The sequence below is a fragment of the Centrocercus urophasianus genome, unplaced genomic scaffold, assembly GCF_019232065.1.
Source record: "Centrocercus urophasianus isolate 14NV4802_14NV808 unplaced genomic scaffold, USGS_Curo_1.0 seq_20, whole genome shotgun sequence".
NCBI lineage: Eukaryota > Metazoa > Chordata > Aves > Galliformes > Phasianidae > Centrocercus > Centrocercus urophasianus.
This window is the reverse complement of record NW_024884756.1, coordinates 15824347-15850339: the sequence shown is the minus strand read 5'-3', so window position 1 is coordinate 15850339 and position 25993 is coordinate 15824347. Positions and strand designations below refer to the sequence as shown.

At 43.7% G+C, this 25993-nt stretch overlaps 1 protein-coding gene and 1 long non-coding RNA gene across 6 annotated transcripts in view; one reads left to right on the top strand and one right to left on the bottom strand.

The window, feature by feature from the left end:
• MTX2 (metaxin 2) overlaps positions 1-12368 on the top strand; it is a 32648-nt gene extending 20280 nt beyond the window's left edge. The window contains exons 4-10 of the mRNA XM_042822696.1: positions 5308-5380; positions 7925-8001; positions 8641-8733; positions 9430-9468; positions 9848-9973; positions 10576-10652; positions 11870-12368. Coding sequence (XP_042678630.1) covers positions 5308-5380; positions 7925-8001; positions 8641-8733; positions 9430-9468; positions 9848-9973; positions 10576-10652; positions 11870-12080 — 696 coding nt within the window. The 3' untranslated portion in view covers positions 12081-12368. The remainder of the gene's footprint in view (positions 1-5307; positions 5381-7924; positions 8002-8640; positions 8734-9429; positions 9469-9847; positions 9974-10575; positions 10653-11869) is intronic.
• LOC122162395 overlaps positions 7838-25993 on the bottom strand; it is a 176190-nt gene continuing 158034 nt past the window's right edge. For 4 of the 5 annotated variants that reach the window (XR_006169537.1, XR_006169534.1, XR_006169538.1 and 1 more), the window contains 3 exons: positions 19476-19562; positions 15442-15734; positions 7838-10303 (listed from right to left, as the gene is read on the bottom strand). This is a non-coding gene — a long non-coding RNA (uncharacterized LOC122162395). The remainder of the gene's footprint in view (positions 10304-15441; positions 15735-19475; positions 19563-25993) is intronic. The other variant, XR_006169535.1, reaches the window with a different exon arrangement.

Sequence of the window (25993 nt, the reverse complement as noted above, 5' to 3'; positions counted from 1 at the left end):
TGAGGTGACTGTCTCCTTGTACTGAGCTCTAGTGAGGCTGCATCTTGAGTAGTGTGTTCAGTTTGGGGTCTCTCACTATAAGAAAAACCCTGAGGCCCTGGAGGCTGTCCAGAGAAGGGCATTGAAGCTGTGAGAGGTCTGGGGCACAAGTCTTATGGGGAGCAGATGGGGGAACTGGGATTGTTCAATCTGGAAAAGAGGAGGCTCACAGGGGGGACATTGTTGCTCTATACAACTGTCTGAAAGGATGTTATGGTAAGGTGGGGCTTGGACTCTTCTCCTGCGTAAGTAGTGGTGGGATGAGAGGGAATGGCCTCAAGTTGTGCCAGGGGAGATTCAGGTTGGATATTAGGAAGAATGTCTTCACTGATGGAGTGGACAGGCACTGAAATGGGCTGCCCAGGGAGGTGGTGGAGTCACCGTACCTGGAGGTACTCAAGAAACATGGAAATGTGCTGAGGTGCACAGAGGCAGAGGAAGCTTTGTAGACTCAGTGCTTTCTGTCTGGAAGAAGAGAGACGTAGCATTGCTACAAAGATATTGTTCATATTTCTCCCTTTCTTTCCCAGATGCCAGAAGAGAATGTGATGCTATAGGTATGGAGACTGGAAAAGCATGAGAATGGGGGTTGGTTAGCCTGCAGGGGAGAGCGGAGCATGTGTGGGAGAGATGATGACAGACTCCATTAAACCAAATCTTTATTTTTAATATCTTCATCTGTTTTTCACATTAACCTCATTCAAAGAAAGGACACGTTTTGTTCTAGAAATAACTTGAAGGTTTTTGTAGAGGACATTATAATGACCAAAGTTACTAACCCAGATTATCTTCCTAGTTTCTGCTTCGGTTGTTGGCAAATGTCAATACCTATCAAGAAAGTCAGGCCCTTGTTTTTAAGTTTACAGAAATGCACATAACCAGTGATATGCATGGATAAAAGAGGAGGTCTTGTTGATACCAGGGGAATAAACTCAGTTCTTCCCAACCTGAGATTTTATTACACTCATAAAAGCAGTGTTAACTAGTATGAGCCATGAAATAGCTCGGGCTTTTAAAATAAATGAGTACTTTGGTTTGATTTCCTTCAGCTGTAGTTACTTTGGTATATTTATGCTTGAATTAAGTTTCCTTTACTGGTATAAAGTCTGCTGGGCAGCTCTCTCTGATCTTCTGCAGTGTGGACAAAGGGAAATAAGAATATCAATCCCTCATCTCTCCTAATCAATCCTAGTAATTAACTCTTTTGGATAGGTGTTAAGTAACTACTCTGAGGTTCTTGTGTGAGAATCCTAAGTGCTGAAGGAGATTCACGTTGTGGATTCGCTCTGTTTGTACTGCTGCAGTAATTTTTCTTTTTCACAGAGGACAAAGAGAGAGAGGGGAATTCAATGCTTTTCTTTAGAATTAAAAGCACCTTTGGGGGCTGACAGTTCGGCTGGGGCTCCGCTGGTGTCAGGTTTCTGGTTGTGCTGTTACTGTCTCACTCACCAATTTTTTAGGTGAACTTTTAGAGGGGTTTGATTAACTAGCTTGTGTGTTACTTGGAATTCAGTTGGCCCCTTTCAGCCTCTTTTAAAGTTCATCAGCCAAATTTATGATGTTGACAATGATCTCTGATGTCCTGGAATAAGTCTGGGCCCTTGATCTTTCAGGTCGCTCAGCTTTTGATGCCGTGTCTTTGAAGAGGTGTTGATATCTTCATAAATCTCAGCAGAACCACCCTGGGGTGGCTGCAACCTTCCCTCTCGCCCTTTGCTCCCACAGCACTTGGAGCACTGCCGTGCCGGGGGCTTGCTCAGATCGTGTGTGCCAAGTATGGAGGGAGAAGGAGGTGTTCTGAGCTGTGTTCCACTGCGTCTGTTACCAGGACTGGAAACCTCGTGGTCTGATGCTATCTGCACACCAAGTGTGCTGGTACGAAACATTCTACGTGAGTGGTCAAAAAGGGAACATATCCTCCCTTGATCACTGGGCTGAAATGTTAAACAAGATAACGCTTCACAGACACTGCTGCTTTTGTCTTCTCTGTCCTGTGTTCCCACTGTAAGATTCCTAAAATCTCTGCCAATTTTCACCTGAGTTTGTGCCACAGAACAGTTGCTGTCTGAAATCGAATTCTTCTAGCTGAACACGTCAGGAAAGAGTTTGAGGTTTTCTGGCAATGAGTGTTCATAAGAATGCATTGGTCAGAGCCATTGCTAATGTCTTTTCTAAAAGAAATCATGAATATTTGAGCATTCGCTGTGCCCAGGAGTGAAGAACTACCTGTGTCATTAGAACCAGCAGTTTTGAAAGCTTTTCATGTTTATGTCAATAAAAGAAGGTAGGTATGCCTGTGGTGATGCAAGGCCTGTTTCTTAAGCTGAGCCCTTATGGTGAAAGCTCATCATGGAGCTTTTGCCCTTCTTTTTTCTGCACAAGAATATTTAAGGGGCGCTTGAGATGGATAGGTCATGCTTTTTGGGTACAGATGTGTGCTAAAGCATACTGGTGTTTTGATTCCCCAGTCTTGTAACTTTTCAAACAACAGCAGTTCTTCACTTCCGAAGGATTTTTCTGGTTGTTTGTGCTTTGGTGAGTATTTCAGGGGACTTTTTTAAAGTTTGCAGAGGATGTGCTGACTGGCTTCTAAGCTTGCTAGAATCTGTTTATTACACAGAGTAGTGAACGTTTTATTGTGTTCAGTGAAAATTTGTTTCCATGTTAGAACTCAGTTCTAGCCCAGCTTCCTCTCTGCTCTTTTCTTTATTAAGTGCTAAGAAGGCGCAAGGATCCAGCACGTTTGCAGCACTGAGATGTCCAAATGTGTTCTCCATCACTTTCAGGCAGGCCGGAGACCGAGGTAGAACTTCCCTGCCAAGTATTAGAGAGGTCGATGTTCCTTGGTCTGTGGATGTTTATTGTGGAGGAGGAGGGAGGAAGGAACGTTCAGATTTCTGCTGAACTCTTGGCTGAACTCTTTACACTAAAAAGATTTTGTTTATAATTTAACCTCAATACTGAGGAATGCTTTTCACAGACACAAGCCGTGTTTTTGGTAGAAACTTTGTACTGTGGAGGAGCCAATGTACAGTGGACAAGAATTTGCCAAAGCAGCTCATATAACCTGACTGCTCTGTGCTGGCATATCTCATTTTTGTTGCACCGATGTGGAAATGTAAAAATAGTCCTGTACTTCCTTTTGCTTGACTGTGTCTCTGCGCTCATGAGCTTTTTAGTTATTCATGTGTTCCAGCACAGATCAGACATTCTCATCTGAACCAGCAGTGGGAACAGTACATGGCGGCCTTAAAATTCATCTCAAGCTTAATACAGAATTGCAGTGAACTCAGTGCCCCATTTGGGCAGAGGACACGATGCATATAGCAATAGCTGGAACAGTCTGCACCGGCGCTGGAGCCCCAGAGCCAATAGGCAAAGGAAGAGCTGCAGCGCTGAGACAGTGCCTTATGTTCCTGCTTAAGAATTATTCCTTTGGGTTCTTACTGCTTGCATGGAGTTCGGGAAGCGGAGACTACAAGAGCATTGAGTTCTGGTGGTTGTGCACTTGGAAAGTGTGATGTTGTCAAATGTGACCAGTGCCCTGTGTTCTCTGTGGGTGATGGTTGCTGCTATAAGCAGTTATAGGGGTGCTGGTTGGGATGAGGTTTGGCAATCTAATGACCAGCTGATTCTAGACTAGGTCAAAGTTCTGAGCATTTGGCAGAGGTGCATCGACTTGTGGGTGTGTACTAATTGGCTCCTGAGCAGTACTTTCAGTTGGGGTTAGGAAGAAATCAAAAACTCAGGTTACTGGTGGATTTTGCAGAGCCTCTCGGGTTCAGAGGCCCGTGCTCCTGTCAGCTGCAATCATTGTCTTTAGCAGCTGTGACCATAGCTCCCTGCTTTAATTTGGGGTTTGGGATTACTTAGGTCATCTGAAATAGTGAGAGCCAAGTGATGTAATGGGTTGTGGGGTTCCTGAGTTGATTGGAAGAGGCACTGCAAGGGACCAAAGCTTCTGGCTTTTGTTCCCTGGTACTGTTAGCATCAGTGCTTGGGTTAGAGTTTGGGAACAAAGCACCTGAGGAGGAGAGGCGTGGTTTGTTTGTTTGCTTGATGGGTACTACAGAAACCAAGTTAGGAACAGGGTTGATGTTGATACTTGTTAATGCCTTGTGGTCTTAGGTAGTGCAGAGGTGCCCCTCTGCCATGGGCACTGATTTCCTAAATGTAGTTATTTATGGCTGGGTCAGGTTCTGGGAGCCTGTGGCAGGGCTTTGCTGGATGCTGGGTACCTTGTTTCCTTCGGTTTACTATCTCCTCTCCCAAATGAGGCTGAAATGTAAATGGAGTACATTGTACAAATGGAGTTCAGGCTGGGATAGCTGTTTCCAAAACAGGGTTTAAAAGTATGCTGTACTGTTTGCCTTCCTTGAAGATCTTAGCATTTTGGATTTGGTCTGCTTGCTTACAGTGAATGCAGACCATGTTCTGTCCCTCAACTTACAGCAGCCTTTTTCTTCGTAGTTAGTGACCTTCATGGTGTAGGCTTTAGTTTCCAGCCACAGTGGATAAAAAGGTGCGATGTTGGAATCTGGAGTTCTGACCTTTCTATTGGCAAAGACAAAACGAATGAGAGGACTTCAGCTGAGTTGTGAGAGACTCTGGAGATTAAGATTCCTTGTTTCCACGATACAACTAAATTGCATTTCTTGATATTTTGCTATTTAAACAGAAACACGTTGGGGCTTTTGTAGCAATGGCAGCTGCTGACAACAATGGGCATCCCAGTGAGAATGTTTGAATCCAGGGTTGGAGATGAAAGAAACAGTAAATCGATCACTTGCACTCACAGTTCACGTGCAGTAGAGGAAATAAATAAAGCAGACATGCTCACAGAGTATTGTAAAGCAAAATTTCTGATGACTGTTCCAATGTGGGAAGGTGCTGTGTGTCTTTGCTGTGTTACACAGCGTCAGCTTGGTTAGCCAGCTTCAGCCACAAGAAGTACGCACTGTGATTTTCAGGAGGAGCAGAACGTCACTTAATTTCTTGCAGCTACAGCACTGCTTCTTTGCGTCTCTTAAGAGTGTGTGTGTGGGGGAGAATCTTAATTAGAGGAATTCCAGCCATTGACTGGATGATAAGCAATTGTCTGAAGAAGTTAGAAAACCTTGGTTTCCTTTTTTTGTTAGAAGCATTATGCAAGGATGTGTACTTGGTTGGTGCCTGCTAACAGTTTGCTAAGATGTAGTCAAATGTATCTAGAAGAAGGCATTTGTTTGTCACTGGTGTATCAATGCTCTTTCAATGCTTTGTTTCCAGGCCTTCTTGCAAATGTGCAATCTGCCAGTTCGGGTGGTTTGCAGGGCCAATGCAGAGTACATGTCCCCATCTGGTAAGTGCAGCCTTCATTTAGATTACTGCATTACACCTCCATTTTGGTACCATGGCAACCGTGCCTTCTCTCGCTGATAACAGGCGGTCAGCGCTGCCCCGTGCGGGGCCTTCCCCCTCCTCCTGTTCCTTTCCCATAAGCAATTAGAACAGTTACATGTCAACTAACGGTGGTACAACACGGAACCGAGGCTGTGAACGCAGTACGTCAGTGCAGCTCAAACCTCTGGTGGCAATCTTCTCTAAAAGGCCTAAGCAGAAAGACTTACATTTCCTAGAATGTCTTTATTCTGCATCCAGGGAATATTCCTGCCGATCAGCGAGTGCTGGTATATTCTCCCGTATGTGAGAGGGTGACAATACTGGAGAGCCTCTTTTGTTACCTTACCTGAGAGATAATAGCCAGTATGTAAATACAGGGCGAAAATGAAGAGTGAGTGCATTGTCAGCCGAGGGTGACAGGTGATTTTAAACCTTTCTCTGATAAAGGAGACTGTCTGGGGAAAAAAACAACCAACCAAACGAAAACACCCCAGACCAGCACCCCACCAAACCTACCAACAATGAAGTCACCATATGAAGCGTACAGTCTGCTTTCTGCTGAAGGTGACTGGTTGCCTAAAATTTCCCAGAGCCCGGTTCCAGAAGGTTGCCTAAAACCCAGCGGGAGCTGCTGACTGCAGGGCTCTCTGGTCTGGCAGTCCTTGCACTCCTTCCCAGTGTTTTGTTGCAGAAGGAGGTGCTTCTTTGCCAGTTGCCTGCCTCTAGCTGAGCCTGCCTGTCAGCATGGCTGCCACCCGTATTGCTTCTGTTGCTGCTGGTATTGCAGGCAAAGCAAGTGGAAACAGTAAAAGCTAGCCAAACTTTGGAGTTATATACATGATATATAAATAAAGGCTGTGTTGGAATGCCGAATGTCTGCATAGAGGAGCTTCTTAAGTGTGCAGCAGCAGGACAGATGGCAGCCCTGTGCCCTTTGCCTCCCCAGCCCATGGCCACACTTGTGGGCACCTGATCTGTAATTTTGGTCTGACCCCTTCTTCTTTCTGCTGGCTGATGAAAATGAGCACAAAGGGAACGGATACCAGCTCAATTTTAAACATAGCTACACATGCTCTTTTTGCCCTTACTCCTGGATTTTTATTCACTTTCCCAATTGTCTTTCTTTACAATATTTTGATTCTGTAAGGATAATTCAAAACAGGATTTTAATTGCTGTCCACTCCTTCTCTGCCACCAACAGTTTCGCGACAGCAGTAGACAGATGTGTATCTCATCTTTTTGGGGTGAAGGTTATTTACCTCACAGTCCACATAATGAGAAAATCCATTACGAGGGAGTCGGAGCACCAGAGGGCTGGTTGTTGTGTGTGAAGTGGAGCCTGATGGATATTGTGAAGCTCTGGAGCTCAGAGGGGGCTGCGTTTTCTTTCACAGTACGCAGCGTACGGACGCAGTGCAGCCTTTGGTATGGTGCACTTCTTTACCCTGAGGCCAGCTGGGCCAGTGAGAGTGAATCTCAGGGTAAAAATAAAGACTGGATGTGCTGTGAGCATGAACTCCGTGTGAACTAGGCCAGCAGTAGCTTTTATGTCAGTGGAAAGGAATGCATGTATTGCTAATATGTTTGGAGCTGGGCAGGTATTGATCTTGCTCTTCAGGCGTTTTGTAGAGAGCAGAGTTTGCCCACAGTGAGACAGGAAAGTAAGAGTGTGCTGTGTCCCACTGCACTGGGCTGCTTCTTTGCTGTATTTGGTCATGAGGGCTTTCTCAGTAATACAAACTGCCCAGTGCGTGTCTGTCTTGTGGCCAGTTTCAGTCATGTAAATAATCATAAACATTTAGTCTTAAATTTACACAGTACTTAAGATTGATGTTTGTCATTGCAGTTGATTGAAGAGTTAGAAAATGAGCAACGTGATTAGGGTGGGTTGAAGGAAGAGGAGCCCTCAGCTCTCCTTTATGAGCTGGTCCCAGTCACTGGAAATCTAGGAGGATAGGAGGATAGGAGGAGAGAGAGACAAGATCCAGCCTTGCTGAGTGTGCATTTTGCTTTCTCCTCTTGCTTTTCTGGGCTCGGTGCCACATCTCCCACATTCATTTCAGCAGCCCTTTCCCTGCTCGTGGGTTGGAAGGGAGGGTGGGAACGTCTTCTTGTCAGACTGTCCGAGGGCTCAGTCTGATTGCCTGGGATTTCCCACCTGTACTTCAGAGCAATGCTGAATTCAGTCTTTCCAGCAAAGCAAAATCCGTTATTAAAATACAGGTCAATAGATCTCATTCAGTAACTTTGAGGTAAGGAATTGCAAGTCAAAGAGGGTCAGAAGGAAGAAGATCGGGCAGTTACACTGGTTATTGCAAATGAAAGCTGTGTGAGCTTCATATGTAACAACTTGACCTGTGTTCATCTGGAAAAAGAAAAAACAACAACAAAAAACCAAGACTGATGTTCAGGCGTACTTGTGATATTTAATTGCACTGAAAATAGGAAATTATAGTTGACATGTATAAAAAGCTCCTAATAAAATACATTTCTCATTTTACAGGCAAAGTGCCCTTTATTCATGTGGGAAACCAAGTAGTATCTGAACTCGGGCCCATAGTCCAGTTTGTGAAAGCCAAGGTAATTACACACAGTCTGCATCTATTACTGGGTTCCTTACCAGTCTTCTTTAGCACTGCTGTGCAGTTGCTGTGCTCTGCTGGAATGTTACTTCATTGTTACAACGGTGCAGCAATCTGGTGCTGGTTCAAAAGAAAGACGCTCTGAAGTGAGAGTGCCGAGGTGGAAATGTTTCAATTTAACATTACCTCAAATTCAGGAAGCAAATTCTGTGCAGGACACGTGCGTGCCACTGCCAGTTTCTGCAGCTGGTTTTCTACGTCTCTGTCTCTGAATTTTTAAACCCAGAAATCACTGGTGTAAATTTTGAAGTTGTATTTTCAACAACATTGTCTTCTCACTGAGCACTTCATAAAGCTGTAGCACAGATGTAAATCTGTGTTTACTTCTTGACACAGGCTGTGTGCTCACCTCTGACTGGTAATAACTACATTTATTGCAGATCAGTTCTGTTACATTACGATTATTTCTTTTTCATTCTAAAGGGCACTTTATGTAGAGAGTACGTGTGTAACTTGTGACGTGTTGTGTGACAGATCAGTATCTGAACCAAAGCTCATTGACTTCTGAGGTCTTTGGGTCAGGCACTGCTGAATATTCCAATATCCTCTCTTACGTGTCTCTTTCTTTCCCCATTAGGGCCATTCTCTCAGCGATGGGTTGGATGAAGTCCAAAAAGCTGAGATGAAAGCCTACATGGAATTAGTCAATAATATGCTCCTGACAGCGGAGGTACAGCAAACCATAGTTACTGCTCATACTTCCATAAGGGATTATAGGCAAGAATGCTTCATGATATTTTCTTGTTCTGGAAATACTGTTTGTTCTTAGATTAAAATCTTTGATCAGGTCATCAGTTTTTATGGTGAAATGAGACAGGAATAAATTCTGTGGATCCTGTGGACTACTTGATGACATATTCCTGCAGACACAAGCCATGTGTACAGCTCCATTTACCTGTCTGAAGCACGCCCTGTAGCTGTAGAAGTGCCTGATTTGCACGGATGGAAAACGCCAGCAGTCCTTGCTGGCTGTGCAGCCCCACTGCCGCCTTCCACACAGCTGCTGTGCCTTGCTGGAGGCTGGCCTGCCCCGCGGGTCGTGCCCATGGCCTGTTAATGTGATGTGGGGCCGTGGGGCCAGTGCTGGAAATGCTCGCAGGCACATGGCTGGGTGTTGAGCTGTGTGTGGCACAGGCAACTGCAGCAGGCCTTTGGCTCCAGCTTGGTTCCGCTGCTTGCGAGCCAGCAACTTGGAGCTGGGCTTGTGACTCTGGTTTTAATTTCTTCACTGTGTTCAGAAGTCTAATAGAAGGCACCAAATGGAAATTTAATCTAATACAGAAAGGAAAATTCTACTAGTGAGAAATGATTGTATCTGTATTCTCGTTTATTAGGAAGTTGTAGTAAGTGCTCTTTCTGTTCCTAGCTCTATCTGCAGTGGTGTGATGATGTTACAGTAGAGGAGGTGAGTGGTTCTGCAACATTTATCTTAATTAAAATTTAATGAGAAAACACTTTTGCTCACAAATGGAAGTCCCTACTCATAAATGAAACATTGAGCTCCGTTAATGATACAGTCTTCTCACTTGAATTCTGCTTGCGTATACATTTCAGGGAAGTTGTAACTTTACTGGAGGTATGTGACTGCAGAACAAATATGAGTTTTGCATATCTTTCCAAGGTAATAATTTCAAATGGTTATACTGAAAACAATAAATTCTGCACAAATAATTGCAACGTATCACACAACATTCTTTTTCTTTATTGCTCTCTTAGCTGTTTTGTAAATAGAGCTGCCTGCATTTTTAGATTGTAACAAAGTAACTTTCTGTTTCTTAACAAAGATTACTCACCCGAGGTATGGCTCTCCTTACCCCTGGCCTCTTAACCGCATTCTGTCCTATCAGAAGCAATGGGAGATAAGAAGGAAGATGAAGGCCATTGGGTGGGCTGGCAAGACGCTCGAACAGGTCAGTATGAGGGGTAAGGCTTATTTCTTCCCAGTGTTTTCCACTGTTCTTTTATTTAAGACTTAAGAGAAGTAACACTTTATTTAACTGCAACTGTTACAACAAAGTTCTGTGCAGAGTTATGTGAGGTCAGGTATCTCTCATCAGCAGTGATAAATCTTAAATGATTCGCAGTCTGATGGAGTGGCAGGAAGGATGCTTTACCACACGTGCATCTCTGTTCACGTTAGTTCAGCTGACGGTCCTGAAAAACAGATTTTGAATTGCTGTCCCTCTCCTGTGGCATTAATAAGCACGCTTTGCAGGACTGCAGCTTCACTTCCCAGTAGTCTAAAAAGAAAAGGAAAAGAAAGCAATTTGATGCGCAACTTAGTACCTTTCAGTAAGCTAAGTTAAAAATTTCTTGGAAAGCACTTAATTAGAGTTGGCTCTACATTAAATGTGTGATTAAATAACACTTAGCTGCTGCCTTTAGCAGCTTTTGATGCTCCAGCATTGTATATTCCTTGTTCCCTCTGCCAGCACAAATACAGTAAGGAAGTACATATATATATTTGCTGTTGTTCTTTCCTGACAATATCTTATCTCGTGTGTTTTGATAGGTGCTTGAAGATGTAGACCAGTGTTGTCAGGCTCTCTCCCAGAGATTAGGAACACAACCATATTTCTTCAATAAGCAGTAAGTTGCTCCCTACAGAAATGGTACATCCACAGCAAACCCCCACCTGTGTATCTATATAAGTATATTTAAAAACGTGCATACAGGTATATGTTTATAAATATGGAAACCTTCTCTTTTACGTTAATAGTTGAGGAAATTTGAATGGGTGGCTGCAATACAATTTCAGAAACAAGTCATTATAGATTTTAAAAGGAAAGAGCACCACAGCTCATGTAGGCTACAAGCTTGCACCTGTATACAGTTGATTTCTTAAAAAGAAAGAAAGAAAGAAACTTCTATAGCTTGTATTTCTTAGGCGATGTTCTTTACTGAGCACAGGACAGGAGACAGAAGGAACAACCTGGCCTTTGTCAGATGTCGTTTGCTTCCATTCGTTGATGCCAAGTGCAAAATGCTATTTTTTTCTCTCTGTAATTCATGTTTTTTTTTTACATATTTAAATTAAATGCTAAATAACATCTGAGGAGTACTTCCTGGGTTGTATTCAGGGCTGATAACTATAGTGTAAAGAACTGTGCTGAAAGCCTCCAGGTTTCTCAGGCTCTTGTTTTTAGGTATCCTCTGCAGCCAGTTGGAGGTTTTGTGGATTAAACAGTAGTAGGGGAGTACAGTGAAAAACAGCAAAATGACCACTGTGTTTGTGTGACAGTTACCCAGGAGATGCTGAAAAAGACTCTTCTAAAAAGAGTCTTCTGTGATACCTGCTTTGTGTCCACTTCTATGAAATAAACATCGCCAGCTGTTGTCAGTCTGGAGCTCCTTTTCTAATTGGATAAGTAGCTCTTGAGTATGAAGAAGCACAAAAAGGGAATAGAAAGAGCTTTGTTTTCCCCCTCTTTTATTGTAATTTTTAGTCAATTCATTTATTTATTTAGAAAAATAAATAAAATATTTATTTGTTTATCTATCCCTTTTAATAAATAAAAGGGACAAAACCAATGGTGGAGCATGGCTGACTTCGATCAGTAACTGTGCCCCTTCTATAAGTGTTATTTTTACATTTCCCAGTTACCAAAAGGAAAGAAAGCTGAGATACTGAGAACTATGCTCATACTATGCTCCTTTCCCACGTGTTTGCTAAATTCCTTGTTGCTTGTTTAATTCTCAGTTCTTAGATGGCATGGTTACCTGGAGGTTACTCAAACCAGAGATGGGATATTTCTCAATCAGGACCTGCCTTCCAAAATATCTGTTCTGTTCTTCTGTTTTTACAGACCAACTGAATTAGATGCTCTGGTATTCGGACATCTGTTTACAATCCTTACTACCCAACTAATCACTGATGAACTCTCTGAAAAAGTGAAAAACTATGGTAACCTCACAGCCTTTTGTAGGCGAATAGAGCAGCAATACTTTGAAGGTCACGATAAAGATAGCCCTGCAGCTGCTTCAGCCAGATGTGCTAAAAGGTCCTTACTGAGATAAGCGTCTTGTTTGGTGGTCAGGGTGTGCTGCATTTCTGCTTTGGTTTTTGTTGTTTATTGAGTTGGTTTTGAAAATGTTTATTAAATTGGTTTTGAAGCTGCCAAATCATTCTGAAGCGAGAACTCCTCTCCAAATGTAGTGTTAGTGTTGTAGAATACACTGTGCACATTTAACTTGAAATGACTGTATGGGCACCTGGATTTCAATAGGCCGCATGCCACTTACTCTGAAGTGACCTTGAAAGAATATTGTGTCTGTACTAAAAAGAATAAAATATTTGTAAAAGTCCCTCTGATCTTTCTAAATGGCTTTCACTAAGCTTCACGCCAGTGGAATAGTTTCTGCTCATCCTTACAGTAAAAAAGCACAAGGAATACGTGACATAGCGAATGAATCATTTGACTTTGTAATAGAACTCATTATAGGAAAACACTTCCTCTTTCTGCCAGCACTCCCGAGCCTTTCATGTGCTTGCACTTCAAAAATTAATGTCGACAAAAGTGCCAGCATTTGTAAACGAGTGGTCAAAAATAGGGCTCTAGGGCTTTTTTTTCCCCTTCCCCTCATACTATTCCTATTACAATAACACTTCTACCTGGAGGAGAGCTGTATGGTAAACAGTCCAAATTACTGTTCTGGACAGCGTTAGAGAACTGAAGTTCTCCTGCCTCAGCCAAAATGCATCCAGGAACTGAGTGACAAAAATGTCTTGTAGCTTTGCAACATCACAACTGATGAGGTTCTATTCAGTCCTTATTTTGTGTCAGTGTGTCAGAACAGCTACTGGTTGTCATTGTGTCTTACTCTGTTTGCCTTGTTTCTGCTTTTACTTCTTGTTCACCATTGGTTTCCAGATTAGAGTTCTTTTTCTTTTTTTTTTAAATTCCAGTGGTTTTTTCCCTCAGTTTGTCTTGCTCTTTGTTTGAAAGGAAATTTGCTGGCTAAGCATCTGCCTGTTTCTACCTTCAGTATGTTAACACTGCTATTGAACTTTGAAGTAGTTGCTGGGGTGGTTTGCTTCCTGAAATAAGGTGGTGTGAGCCTATGCTGGCATGCATCAGTCCTCCTGCCTCCATATCCTGTGATGCATGGCAGCACAATAAAATAATACAGCAGTAAGCAAAACTATATCCTTTGGTGCTCCAAAAACCCTGGCAATCTGGACCTTTTCAAGGAAAGAGAGACTGTGCGTAGGCCTGTGTCTCTCTGTTGTATCTTTGAGCATGTTAAATAGCATCACTTTGCTTTGCTGTGTCAGTTGTGCTTGATGCTTTTCCAGAAGTGCTAACAACCCAGGGAAAATGCTGGTGGCAAAACCAGCCCTCACGCGCTCTACACAAACTGGGAACCTGCCTGAGCAGTCTGACTTGTTGGAACCATTGTGTTTTGGTACCATGAAATATATTTATTTGGCTGTACCTTCCAGTGTCAGAATTACTGCATGGCTTGAACTGTTACGCAGTGATCGAGATTTTTGGCTGCTGTTTCCTCCTTAAAACCTGAGCAGAAAGCAGCAGCATACCTTGCATTGGCTGGGTCTCTCTTGGCTCTGTGGCTCATGAACCACTGCTACTTATTCACACTGCAAGGGACCAGCACTGCCAGCTCAACTGGAAAATGGAGCTGAATTCCTGCAGCTTGCTTTCTGATCTGGGACTCACAATGGAGTTGAACTAAGGTAAGTATCTGTGCGTAAGCGGGGCTTGGCTCTCTATCAAATCACTTCTGCTAGGAGAGGAACGTTGCCCTTGTTCTGTGTTTCATCTTCTTAGCTTCGCAAGTTGGGCTTTAGTTTGAAAAGGATTTCAGACAAAACAACCATCTCTTAATTGCTTAGTGGCAATTTCTGCTATCAGTGTTGGTAGCTGAGAACCCAGAAGTTTCTTTAGGGTCACCTTTCCTGCATTAATGTCACCTCTGGAAAAACCAGGAAGTGAATTTGTTGTGGAGGTTTTCTTGGACTGGGGGGAATGGCATATTGTGATAAGCACTGCTTTGAGTGAAATCCTTTCTGACAGGCTTGAAAGCTAGCAGTGCCACAAGGTGGGGGATCCTCGATAAAAGGAAGTATTTTAATCCAGAAGGATTAAACTTGGATTTACTTCCTATGAACTTCAGAGCGCCATTCATGAATGCAGGATTTAACTCAGCTCCAGTGGTTTTGGCAGTTCTGCTACCAGTAGATTGAACTACAGAAATAATTTACTTGGTGGATTTCCAAAGCCACCTGTGCACAGGCACAAACTTACACATAGCCTGAGAAGCACCAGTGGGCATGTATTCTTCCTCTTTTAAGGCTGCAGTGGCCACTGGCCTATTTCTTAACTAATCTGAGAGATTGCTTTGAAATGACAGGGTTGGATTAAACCCCACTGCTGCATTTTGGCAAGAACAGGTTTCTCTGAGGATGAGCGAGCACCGGTAAGACAACAATTTGAATCCTGAGCTGATAGTCATTGCAAATGTTGTGTGGTAACACCTAGCAAGCTTTTAACTTCACAGGAAAAAAACCCCGCTGAGGTACTGTATGTATTCACCCACTCTGAATGTCTCATGTAGAAAACATGCCCAAATGCTGTGGAAGTGGTTCAGCAAAAGATAGCGATCTGTTCCAAGCAAAGTTTGTGTAAATCTGAGCTACTCAGACTGCACTTAAGGATATGGAGACAGGCAAATTACATGGAGCTTTCAATTCTGAAGTGAGAGGACATGCAGGGATTTGCAAGCTAACCTGAATAGTTTCTGAAAACGTAACCCCTCCCCCTCTTGCTTCTTGAGTCTGACTTTGATACCTTCATTAGTAGAACAAAATTTAAAAAGGATTTTTGATTTCCTTAAGAGCATACCCGGATTGTTCATAACTGCTTGTCCTTCTACGCAACCTCTAAACTGAAAACTACAAGAAAAGTCTTTGCTACTGATGCTGAAGATGGCTATTACACTCATAGATGGAGGACATTGAGCTCCAGCAATACAGGAAGCCGTGATGCTTTCATGAACTCAGCACTGAGGATCACGGCTTGCAGACCATGCTCTAACTCTGGGAAGCTGCAGTCCTATAAAGGACAATGACTGCTGCTGAGCTGCTGTGCACAGCTCAAGAAAAAGAATGAAAAGCTGAAACATGACCAGCCATAAAGCCAGGTAGGAACTTGTTTCCCAAAATTAGGACAAAAATAAGATTTCTAGCACAAGGCATGTCAGAAGCAGCTGTGCCATGGCTTAATGTACATCCTCTGAATATGCTCCTACCACAAGAACTGCAAGGATCATTCAGCCAAAGTGGTACACGTGGTCATAAAAGCACTTATTTACAAGCGAATGGACACTGTGGAGCCTGAGCAACATGTACATCACTTACCCTTGGTGGATTTCTTCTCATTGCCTTTCTGTTCCATTAGTTGTTTCATACGGAGATGCTCAAGCTGAATGAGTTCTTGCTGGAAAGTGGCACGTGCTTTCCTTGCCTGACAGAGCTAAACCAAATTGGAAAGCTGTGGTGAAAATAACTGCTCCTCTGTTCCCAGGGTGCTGCTGTGGCATTGTGTTGCCTGACTACAGCAACTTCTGCATCAGTTGTCGGGTGATGGAGAAACTGGTTTCAGAGATGAGAGTGGTGGTACAGCAGGCACTTGTACTGCAGGCACTTGTAGGCTGAGGACAACAAATAGAAGAGGGATTTTATTGTTTACTGTTGCTTTTACTGTGTATGACAGATGTGATTGCTGCAGACTGAAACAAAGTCCAGTTTTAGAAATGTTTTATAATTATATAACTCTTCATACACAAGGAAAGTGGCAGTGTTACTGTGCATCCTTTTTGGATGTTCAGAGTTCTGCCCTGTAGGCAAAAGGTTATCTAACTGCTGGCAGTGTCTCTGCCTTGAATCTGTGCAGCAAGGCCTGCTGCCTGGGAGGACAGCAACCATCATCATGAATTTGAACATTAAATAATATAGACTGGGGGTTGTTTACATGGGGCAAACAAAAGCCATTCTAAAAACTAAAAACCCAACTTGGAACCTTGTGTGTCTTGATCTTGTCCAAACGCATTAACACCTCTGCTGCAAATGTTCGAGGGTATCTCCTTTCTCTCTCTCTCTCTTTTTGATTATAACTGAACTATTGCATGGCCCCATGTCTTCCTAATGGCTTTTAATAAGCAAGGGCTGCCCCGCCTCCCACGGAGTTGAACATCCCTTGGCCAGCACAGGTTAGCTCAGTGGGTAGAAGCGTGGGGCCCTGTATCCAAATGTACAGCGTGGGAAATGGAGCATCCACCCTACTTCACTGTGAGCAGTGACATGAAAACAGCCCAGGATGTGAAAGTGTGAAAGCAGCTGGAATTTCAGCTGCAGGCCTTACAGCGCTGATCCTGGTTTCCAGCTGACAGCTCTCCCTGAGCCCCTGCTTCTCCTGTCCCTCCCTGAAGGCAGTTCTCCACTGGGGAGTGCCTGCTGCTGCATTTTGTACTGCTGTGATGAGGTTACCAAAGAAACATTAGGTAAAGGATCTTCGGATTTAGCAGCTTTCTCTAGGATTTATCACTCCATACATCAGATAGTAAAAACTGTAGTACTGAGTGGTGTTAATGAGATATACATCTGCTGTGCTCTCTGTCTTTTATTTCTCTTCCACCTCTCCAAGGAAAAAAAAATAATCTGGCAATCTCCTGCTTCTCAAATGTACTTAAAATGTGGGCTGGTGGAAAAAAAAGAGCATAGCAAGCCCTGCACATGGAGAATGCTGCTGAGCTGCACTTAATGATGCCTCTTAGGATCAGCCACGCTGCCTGAAAATGCTTCATTTCCTGTGGCTTTCCTTCTTTACAAGCAGAGTGCAGCTCCAATGGCTCTCACAACAATTATCACCCACTTGTTCTGCAGGTTTGAAGTTTTTTGCATTAGTCAGGTTGAGAAATTCATGGTATTAATCATGACTGAAGTTGTTATTTATCACCTGCTGGGTGAGAAATAATAATTTTGGCACTACTGGGGCAGCAGACCAGAAGCACCAAATTAAGTAAAACATCTAAACACCAGCAAGGATCATTTCTCTGATTAATGAATTGTTACAAAGAAAAAGTGCTATTTGTTATCTGATCTTAGGATGAAAGTGGAACTTGGAAGTAAAAACCATTAGTGCAGTCCGGCTGTGCTGTGATGTAGTGTGAAACTTTCCTGGCGGATCTCTCTGCTGTCACTCACCGGCTGAGCATGCACTCGTGTGGCACAGTCGCGGTACCTGGCTCACACTCCCATTGCCAACTTGGCAAAAAGCAGCGTTTGGCAAGAAGCTCAGGGCCCATTGTGTAATGGCTGGAAAGAAATGTTGAAACTACTTTCACCTTCTAGGACTTGCCTGGGCTGGAAGGTTTTGCCATAGGAACAGTCACCAGCCTGGCAAAACACCATTGTGTGAAGGCAGTAGTGGGGGCACAGGAAATAAAATAAGCAACATCAAGAGAAGCGAGTTTATACCCAGGTAACTGTATCCATGCACAGGGGCCATCAGTCACCTACTGGATTAAAAATCCCAGATACTTGCTACCTGACCAGAGGTTATTTCACATATAAATGCACAAACGGCCTACACAGACATGGTTCCACAGAAATGAGGTGAGTGTGTGCTCTTATAATTGCAAACCACTGTGCCACCATGGTGTGCCCCATCCTCTCCCTGAAAGACTGTGATGTGGAGCTGAGGAGCTGGCCAGGTAGGAATGCCCATGGACACTCCATTTTCTGGGTTCATGAATGAGATGTAAAAACTTGCTCTCAGCTTCAAATACGGTCAAAGAACTCAGCCCTGTAGAGAAAGGACACCACTGAAAAGAAATTAACTTTGGGCTCCATTTTTTTTGTTGTGGTTTAAAGAAAAAAAAAAAAAAAAAAAAAAAAGAACAGGACTTGTTTTAGAGGCCCTTTTGGGCTCCAGCTAATACATTTTCTGGAAAGAAGACATAGTCAAAACCACTGCTGTCTACCAAACCAGCATGCATAGAGGCTGACTTGAAACCATGAGCTGACATTAGAGGCTGACGTCATCATGCCTTTCCTATCTGACAATGGTGAAGTATTCCAGCTGGTTTTTTTTTTTTTAAAGCAAGCTTTACTGCACATATATGCTTTATAACGTAGATTTTTTTTTACATTTAAGAAGAAATTTAGAGACCTCAGGGATGTGGGACGTGATGGTCACTTTCTCTACATGAGTTGCTGTCTCCTAGGGTCTGCGCCTTCAGTTCAGTGACAAGAATTTGAAATGAGAATGAAGAGGATGCCCAGTCACAAGAGCAGCGAAGGGGCTGGCGAGTGGAAGGCCATCCTCCTAGGTGGAGCAGGAGCCATCAGGGGGTATTGGTGCCCTGTTGCAGGCACTGAGGGGAGGAACTAGTGCTGCTCAGCCTTGATCAATTTTGTGGTGCTGGAGTGAAGAGCAGCCATCACTCATGCTGCTTAAACTACGGCATGATCCTGCTGCCAGAGCGTGCTCCTTTTTTGCCTTTGTCTTCTCATAATGAATTCACATTCTCTACCAGTTCTTGCCAAAGACTTTCCAGCTGTGGATCAACCTCTCTCCTCATAGACCTCAGGCTCTCTCTGTCATCCCCTCATGGATGGGAGCATCTCCTCTCTGTGCTTTTATCTACAAAGCAGAATTTTGGCCAGCTTCTCTTGACTTTGAAGCTATCTTTTGCTGGTCACATGATTCTCTCACTCTTGTGATCAGCAGTTCTGTCACTGATGCCCTGGATAATCACCTGAGATTATCTTGTGATGAATGCCTCTCATCTTTCAGATGTCAGGAAGCTGTTAGGCTAAGAGCTGCCCCTTTCTTTTCTTCTCAAGACAATAAAAACTTCCCTTCAAGTCCACTTTCTGCTTCCACGTCAATTCCTGTAAATTCCTCTCTAAAATTCCATTGCAGTTTCTGTTGGCTCCTTCCCTCAGAAGTGAGAGTATTTTGATCTACAGTGCCTCCTAGCCAAGAAGTATACAGCCAAATTACTGACTATCTCTAAGATCTCTTTCATTTGCAGCTTAAGTCTGTGTTGTAGCATGCTTAAAGAACCAGTTGATGGAGATCAGTAGTTTGGGGGCATGATGGGAAGGGTACTTTTCTATCTACTTGAATAAATTCATCTCCAGCATATTTTGTCATAGGTTATAGTGTTTTGCAAAAGACAGGTAGGTTTATGCATGTGTGTGATAATCACCAGCATTAGGCCAGACCTGCTTGTTAACTTTTGTATGACAAGCAAGCATGAGCACACAGGGCTTTCTCTTATGTCAAAACACGCTTGTAGCAAAGCACAAAAACAGTGCTGTGCAGAATGCTGCCCATCAGCTGATGGGGACGTTTCTGACACACACACAGGACAGCTCCTGCGTACCTGTTTCGAAGGAGGAGCTTTTATTTGGTTCAGCGCGCTGTCCTGGGGCCCTTCCTGCCTTTGCTGCTACTTCATGGTCTTCCTATGCTGGGAAAAGGAACATAGCAAAAGTTTTTATGCCTATGGATCCCACTGTCTGCTCTGCACTGGAAGAGATTCCTTACACCACTAAAATCACCTTAGAGCAAACAGAAAAACCAGCTTTCTAGGCTTGCTTAGATGGAAAGAAGCACCCTTCAACCCCACCCTAACCATACCACCTTCTGCAACTCTGAGTCCTCATGTCACTTCTGCAGGAAACAGAAGGCTGAGAAAGTCACTCAGTTCCACGATGTGTTTCCACAGGCCACGATGCCTAAAATCTGCTCTTCTGACTCACAAATCACAGAAAATTGCAACAAGGTGGTGTTTTTTTTTTTTCTTTTTTTTTTTTTTTTTCTTTCCCCTGATTAAAATTCAACACTGGAAAATAACAGGAATTAAGACTAAAACTCATTTGGCTAACACAGCTCTATAAAATCTATTTGGAATGCTTGTATTAGAATAGTAAAAATCATCAATGAGTTACTGAGAAGCAGGCTGAGAAAAGCTTGGGAGTGCGAGGAGCAACTCCTCTCTGCTGAGGGGTTAAGAGCGTGAAATGCTTAAATGAAGTTTTTAAAAGAGGAAAAACTGATAGCAGTAGGAGAAAGGAGTTCCATTTCAGTCCTTAGCTCAGATCAGTGGGTTTGTCAATGCCTTGTGCTCTCTCTGCAGTGAGTTGGAGCCATCTCTTGCACTGCAGCCAGCAGAAGTGGTTTGACGCATCACTACAACACACGTTTGAAACGTCACTGATCTGCAATCAAAGCAGTGATTTCTACCCAAAGATTACAAAATACTTGGCAAACTGAACCAAGTGGATGAGTCAGATAGCAAAACCTGTTCAACAGAAGAGCAAAGTCAAGACACAGCAGTTGCAAGTAATTTGTCCCAAATGCCAGCAGAGCAAAATCTGGACCAGGAGCCTGGAGGCTGCCTTCCCAGCTCCACGCTCCAACCTCCGCACTGCATTCTTTGCTTCTCTCTTAACCACAATGGCCTCTGAAAATAACCCTTCAAAGGCATTTCTTGGTAGTAACAAATGAACCATCAAAACCTAAACAAAGAACCCAGCAGTCGAGACGATGCGAGTTAACAAACAGAAATAACTAAGCCCGCTTTGTCCTCTGCTTATTTCCAAACGGATAAAACCCAGGTCATTTGTACAGACTTCCTCCTTCCCCTCTCCTTTGCAGCCGCTTAGGAGTCCCCAGGAGACAGCACCATTTTCCTTTGCTTTCCAATCTTTAAAATATATTCATTCCAGTTTTCAAATTGCTATTTTGTAGTGCTAAATCTCTACCCACACTAATTTCTCCAGGTCAGAATCTGACCCTGATTTGAACAAAATCTGGAGTCAAATATTCACACCAGAATGCTTCTGCCTTGCTGCATGTCAGATGCCATCTTCCTGCAAATGTGTCACACACCTTGGAGTGCAGCTTGTGGAACTGATGAGGTGAAGAGCGCCGCGGAGCAGCTCTGTGCTGGTAATCACAGGACTGAAGAAACACATACATCATCTGCCACATAGGTTGGCATTTCAAGTAAAAAACCTTCACAATGTGTAAGATGTTGGACAAATGATGGCCATACGCATGTTTGTCTCTGAGCAGATGTCTTTGCGTTCTCAGCTAGGAAAAAGCTGAGGTAGGCTCTTTTTTGCAGACAGTTTAATATTAGTGACACAGTTTATGTCCTCCGCAAAAACAATAATGGAGGATAAGGTGACATAAATTATTTGCAAATCGTTTGACATATGCAGGGCATTGTCCTTGCAATAATCACCATCAGCCTGTCAGTTTAAGATATGAACCGTGCCACTGCCATTTTATATCATTGTGTTAAGCTTTCACATGTTGTAATTTTACAGATTTGTTCTTTGCTGAGCACTGCAACACAAATCAAATTGTATTATGTTTAGTCATACGTCGGTGGAGCACCTTGCGGCAATTAGGGATGGAGCAGACGAGCAAACAAACAGTCGCAGATAAGAGCCAGCTCCTCGAAAGTTAGGAAATCTGTTAGATACCATTACTCAACTTTCGTGGTCATTATTCAAGGCAGGAGGAATTATTTAAATTCATGCTAACATCAGTTGCTGGCTGCATGAGCAAAGTGAGCACTGGAAAGTATCGTACTGACAGATCAATTTAAAACCCCCTTGTCTTTTTTGTTTCACCACAGCAGTCACACACAGGGTTTGATTCTTATGAATAATGTGGGTTTTTCTAAAGTCAATATGCGGATTTCTTTTCAACTTACAGAAGACCCCATAGGTGCCTGCAGTTTTTAACCCTGCCTTCCGTGGATGGAACAGAATGTTTCTGGAATAGCAATTAACTCAGCACTGTGTCTTTTATTCTAAGCAAATTAATTCCTGTGGCACAGTTCAACAAACAAACAAACAAGCAAACAAATACAGACAGAAAGGCCCAAAGTCAGTGGGTTAATTTTAGTCTTTTTTTTAAATTTGAACTGCTGACTACTGTGGGAACCTCTCACAAGTGCATCCTAAGTGCATTCAGTGCCAGGTACTTCATTTTAACCATCTGAGAAACATTTTAGCATGAAGGTGTGTCTTAATCAGTGGAGGAGTCAGTAGGAAATACTGGAACACACATTCCGGATTCTGAATTTCAGTGACTTTTTACTCTATTTTGAATGGAGAAACATGATTTGTTTTCCCTTGGGAAAGTTCCCCACATTCAGTTGTCAGCAGAACAGAATCTTTCTGCTTCCAGTGAGCCCTTAAACTAGAAAGATTTATTGCACTTACACCCTCGAAAGAACATATCTTTTTCTTTGAAGGCAGCCATTATCACCATCCCATTTTATATCTTTTCTGATAAGTGCAGGCAGTAAAGTAGATAAACTCCTTGCATACCAATTAAAGACACACGCACGCCGAGACGTATACTATCAGGGATGCTCAGAGTAATATTCTTCTGAACACAGTAGATATATCTAGGGAGTTTGACTTTTATTATTCTCAGCTTTACACCTCTGACATTTCTAAAAACACGGCGGAAATTAATGAATTCTTGCCCAGGACTCTATTGTCTAATCTTGCCCCGGCGCTCATGAATTATGGAAAATGACAGATCAGCTGATGGCATACAGCGGGCTAGTTTAGAACCACCCTTTTAACACAACCTGGGCCACAAAAAGCTCATCCCTGCATTTCATACGGCCACTTGACAAAATATTAGTCCTGTTTTACATGACACCTTAAACAACAGCCTGTCTCCTTCACATCCAGCCTTATACGATCATGGTCAAGCAAAGAAAGTACAAAAGCTGGAGCCCTGAGCCTCAGGCTGCCTCTCTCTCTCAGGTCGGGTACTGCAGATCTAACTCAAGCAGCCTGCCTTGGACTTTTCTTCTGGACATCTCCACAAGCTACCTGTGGGCTCAGGGACATCTTGAGGCTCTTACACACAGCCTCCTCCACCTGCCTGTGCAAGGCTCCTCCACGTGCCTTTCCCCAGGCAGAAGCGAGGCCTTCGCTCACACTGACTGGGGAAGGCGCAGGCTGGAGGGGCACTGAGCATGGTGCAGCACCCTGCAGCCAGCGTAACAGTTCAGGCCCAAGGGTCGCTGCCTGCTCTGTAAGGCAGGCACAGCAGAAGCCTTCAGCCATGCCATCCCACACGCTGCTCATGTGGCTGAGATGGCGGTGGGGGACCGGTGGGTGCTGCCCTGTGGGTGCTGCCCTGTGTGCTGCTCCCTCAGGGCCTTGGCTGAAGTGTGCCGTGACCCAGAGACCACTTGTGTGCGTGGGCTGAGACCTGCTGTTGGGACAGGGTTCCCTTTAAGAGGAGATTGAGGGAAGCAGTACATCTCCTTCAGAACGTCCAAGAGAGCTGACGCCATGCAAAGCACTAATTGGTAATTAATACAAATAAAAGAAACAATCGTTCATGGTGCTGGCAATAATAACACTCCCGAGTTTGTTCTAATCCATCTTTTTGTCAAATGAAGCACTGGGGAATTTGTCTGCGACAGTCAGAGTATTTTCAGAGTCTTTGCTTTGATTTGCACTGTGGGTTTAAGCACTGTTAGACCTCAGAATAAATAATAAATAAATAACCAGAAGGAACAGCTTTAATACTTGTAAGCTGCTTTTTAACATGCACAGGGAATCTTTGAACCGTGTATGTGCCTCTTACGCCAAAATTTAACTTTATCTACAAATTCTATGAATTTATCTACAAATGTGGCAATAGCCACTGCACAAACCCTGACAGTGCCCTTCCCTCCTATCTACCAACTGAAGAATACTGAGCTTCCTCCAGAGAAGTGGCACCTTCCACCACACCAGGCAGCCCTGAACCTTTAAATAGCTTCGTGTTCATTATATTTAGGGACAATTACACCAGCGACTTCCTGGCTGCAAATATGATTCATTACTCTGAAGTAGAAGTAATACCTCTAATAGACTATGCATTGAGCTGACCCAAAATAGCTGCTGCTGAGTACTTGCTCCTGAACCACTCCATGGATGGATCTGTTAAATGATTCTAACCATAGATACAAAAAACAGATTACCCTGCCACGTAATTATTTGGCCCTACCCCTAAATCTTTATGTAAACTAAATTTCAAAGGTGGACAACACTAAGCAGTGTTAATAACGGGTTCTTAGGTATAATTTGTCTGGAACTTGCTGGGAGGTTATAAATCCGATTTTAAATTAAAAAATTTGCATTTGCTGTTTAGTCATCCTTTAGCTCTACTTTTACCACCATTCTTTGAGTAAAATTAAAAAAAAAAAAAAAGAAAGAGGAAAAGAGAAATATAGGAGTGATTCTTTCTTCTGAGTGAAGGAAGCAGGAAAGGGTCACTTCCAACCCCCGTAGGGCTGAGGGCACAGCTCCTGCTCCTGCCCTGACGCTGCACTGATCCCACAGCACTGCCTGGCACCTGCACAGTCGTTCCTGCAAGGATGTGCCGCCCCGCTATGGACTCTGACCCTACACACTGATGGGCTTACAAGTTGCAGAGTTCACACAAACCGGGGAGACCGAAAATGACTTCAAGAGATTACTATGCATCCATTCCCTACTGCAGAGCCCTAAGCCATAAAGAATCCCTCTTTTTTTAGGTGAGAGCACTCCCAGCTGCTCCGAGGACCTTCAGGTCACCCTCAGCACCCAAAGCAGACAGCATTTCTCCCGCTGAAGCACCCACACTGCCTGGTGCCTGGCTGACCTGAGCTGTGCTCCATTCTACACCATCCAGGTGGTGGCTCTCAGCTTCTGGCCCAAGTGCTCCTTTGGTTAGAGCAGCAGCAGCCTGTGCCAAGCCTCACCCCATGCAGTATCAGATGCCACTGCCAAAAGCCTCAGCGACAGGGTCTTGGGATAACCCCAGCGCACGTCTCTCTGCTCAGGCTTGCACAGGGCATTCTACAGTGCTGGTACGTAATCCGGAAATCATCGTAAGTAATAATTAAACATTGAGTCAGATTAATTCCAGGCTTGCTTGCCCTGGATAATAATACTATTAATTCTCCAGAGAGGAAAGTAAGACAATAATGAGAAAACTAAACACACATAATTCCACAAAATGCACAGGAAATATTTCCAGTGTTAATTTTGTAATATGGAATATTCATGTTGTAATATGGTGGTGACATAAAATATGCAGCAGCGGCAAATAGAGGAAAGTTGATGGCCTGCCAAGGCTGTTTCTCCTTAACATGCAGATGGTTCCTGAGCAGTCACTCCTGCTGAGGCAGCTGCCTGCACAGTGCTCCCAGAGGACTTCATCTGGCTCCGACGTGGGATCGGACTACAGCCTGGGATCACATGGAAACCCACCCAGACTGGGGGATGGCCTCGGAGGGTGCTTCCTGCCGCCATGTCAGAGACACTGTGCTTACGTGCAGCAATCTAGGTGCCGGGGAGCGATGTCTACATGATATATGGCTGCTGGCAAAATGATCCTGTCCGTGGGCTATTGCTGGCTCTAATTAAAGGAAGACACAGGCTACTGAGTTGGGGTCCCTTCCATCGAAGCTGAGAGGACAGCAATCTCCAAGAGAGCTGCAAAGGAGGACAGATTCATTTGACTGATTGCATGATGTCTGAATTAATGGTCAGGAAAAGAACCATTATTGTGTTCTTACTGGTAGGTTGCTTCTAGGAGTTTTTGCTGTGCTATCTGCTTGAATGTGGAAGTAAAGCAATGCATTCTTTGAGGTACAGCTGTATTACAGACTGTTTTTTTATATCTCCGTATGTATATGTCCTGTGTTTGTACGAACAGTCTGAATCGCTCACACAGAAAGTGAAGCACAGTCACAATGCCACGAGCTGCGCGTGCAATGTTTTTGCCTCTGCCAGTGCCTGGTCCAGGGCTGTGGGATCATTTCCAACCCAAAGCCCAGCTGCCTGTGGGGCAGGCTCAGAGCTGCTCTTCCATCTCAGCCGC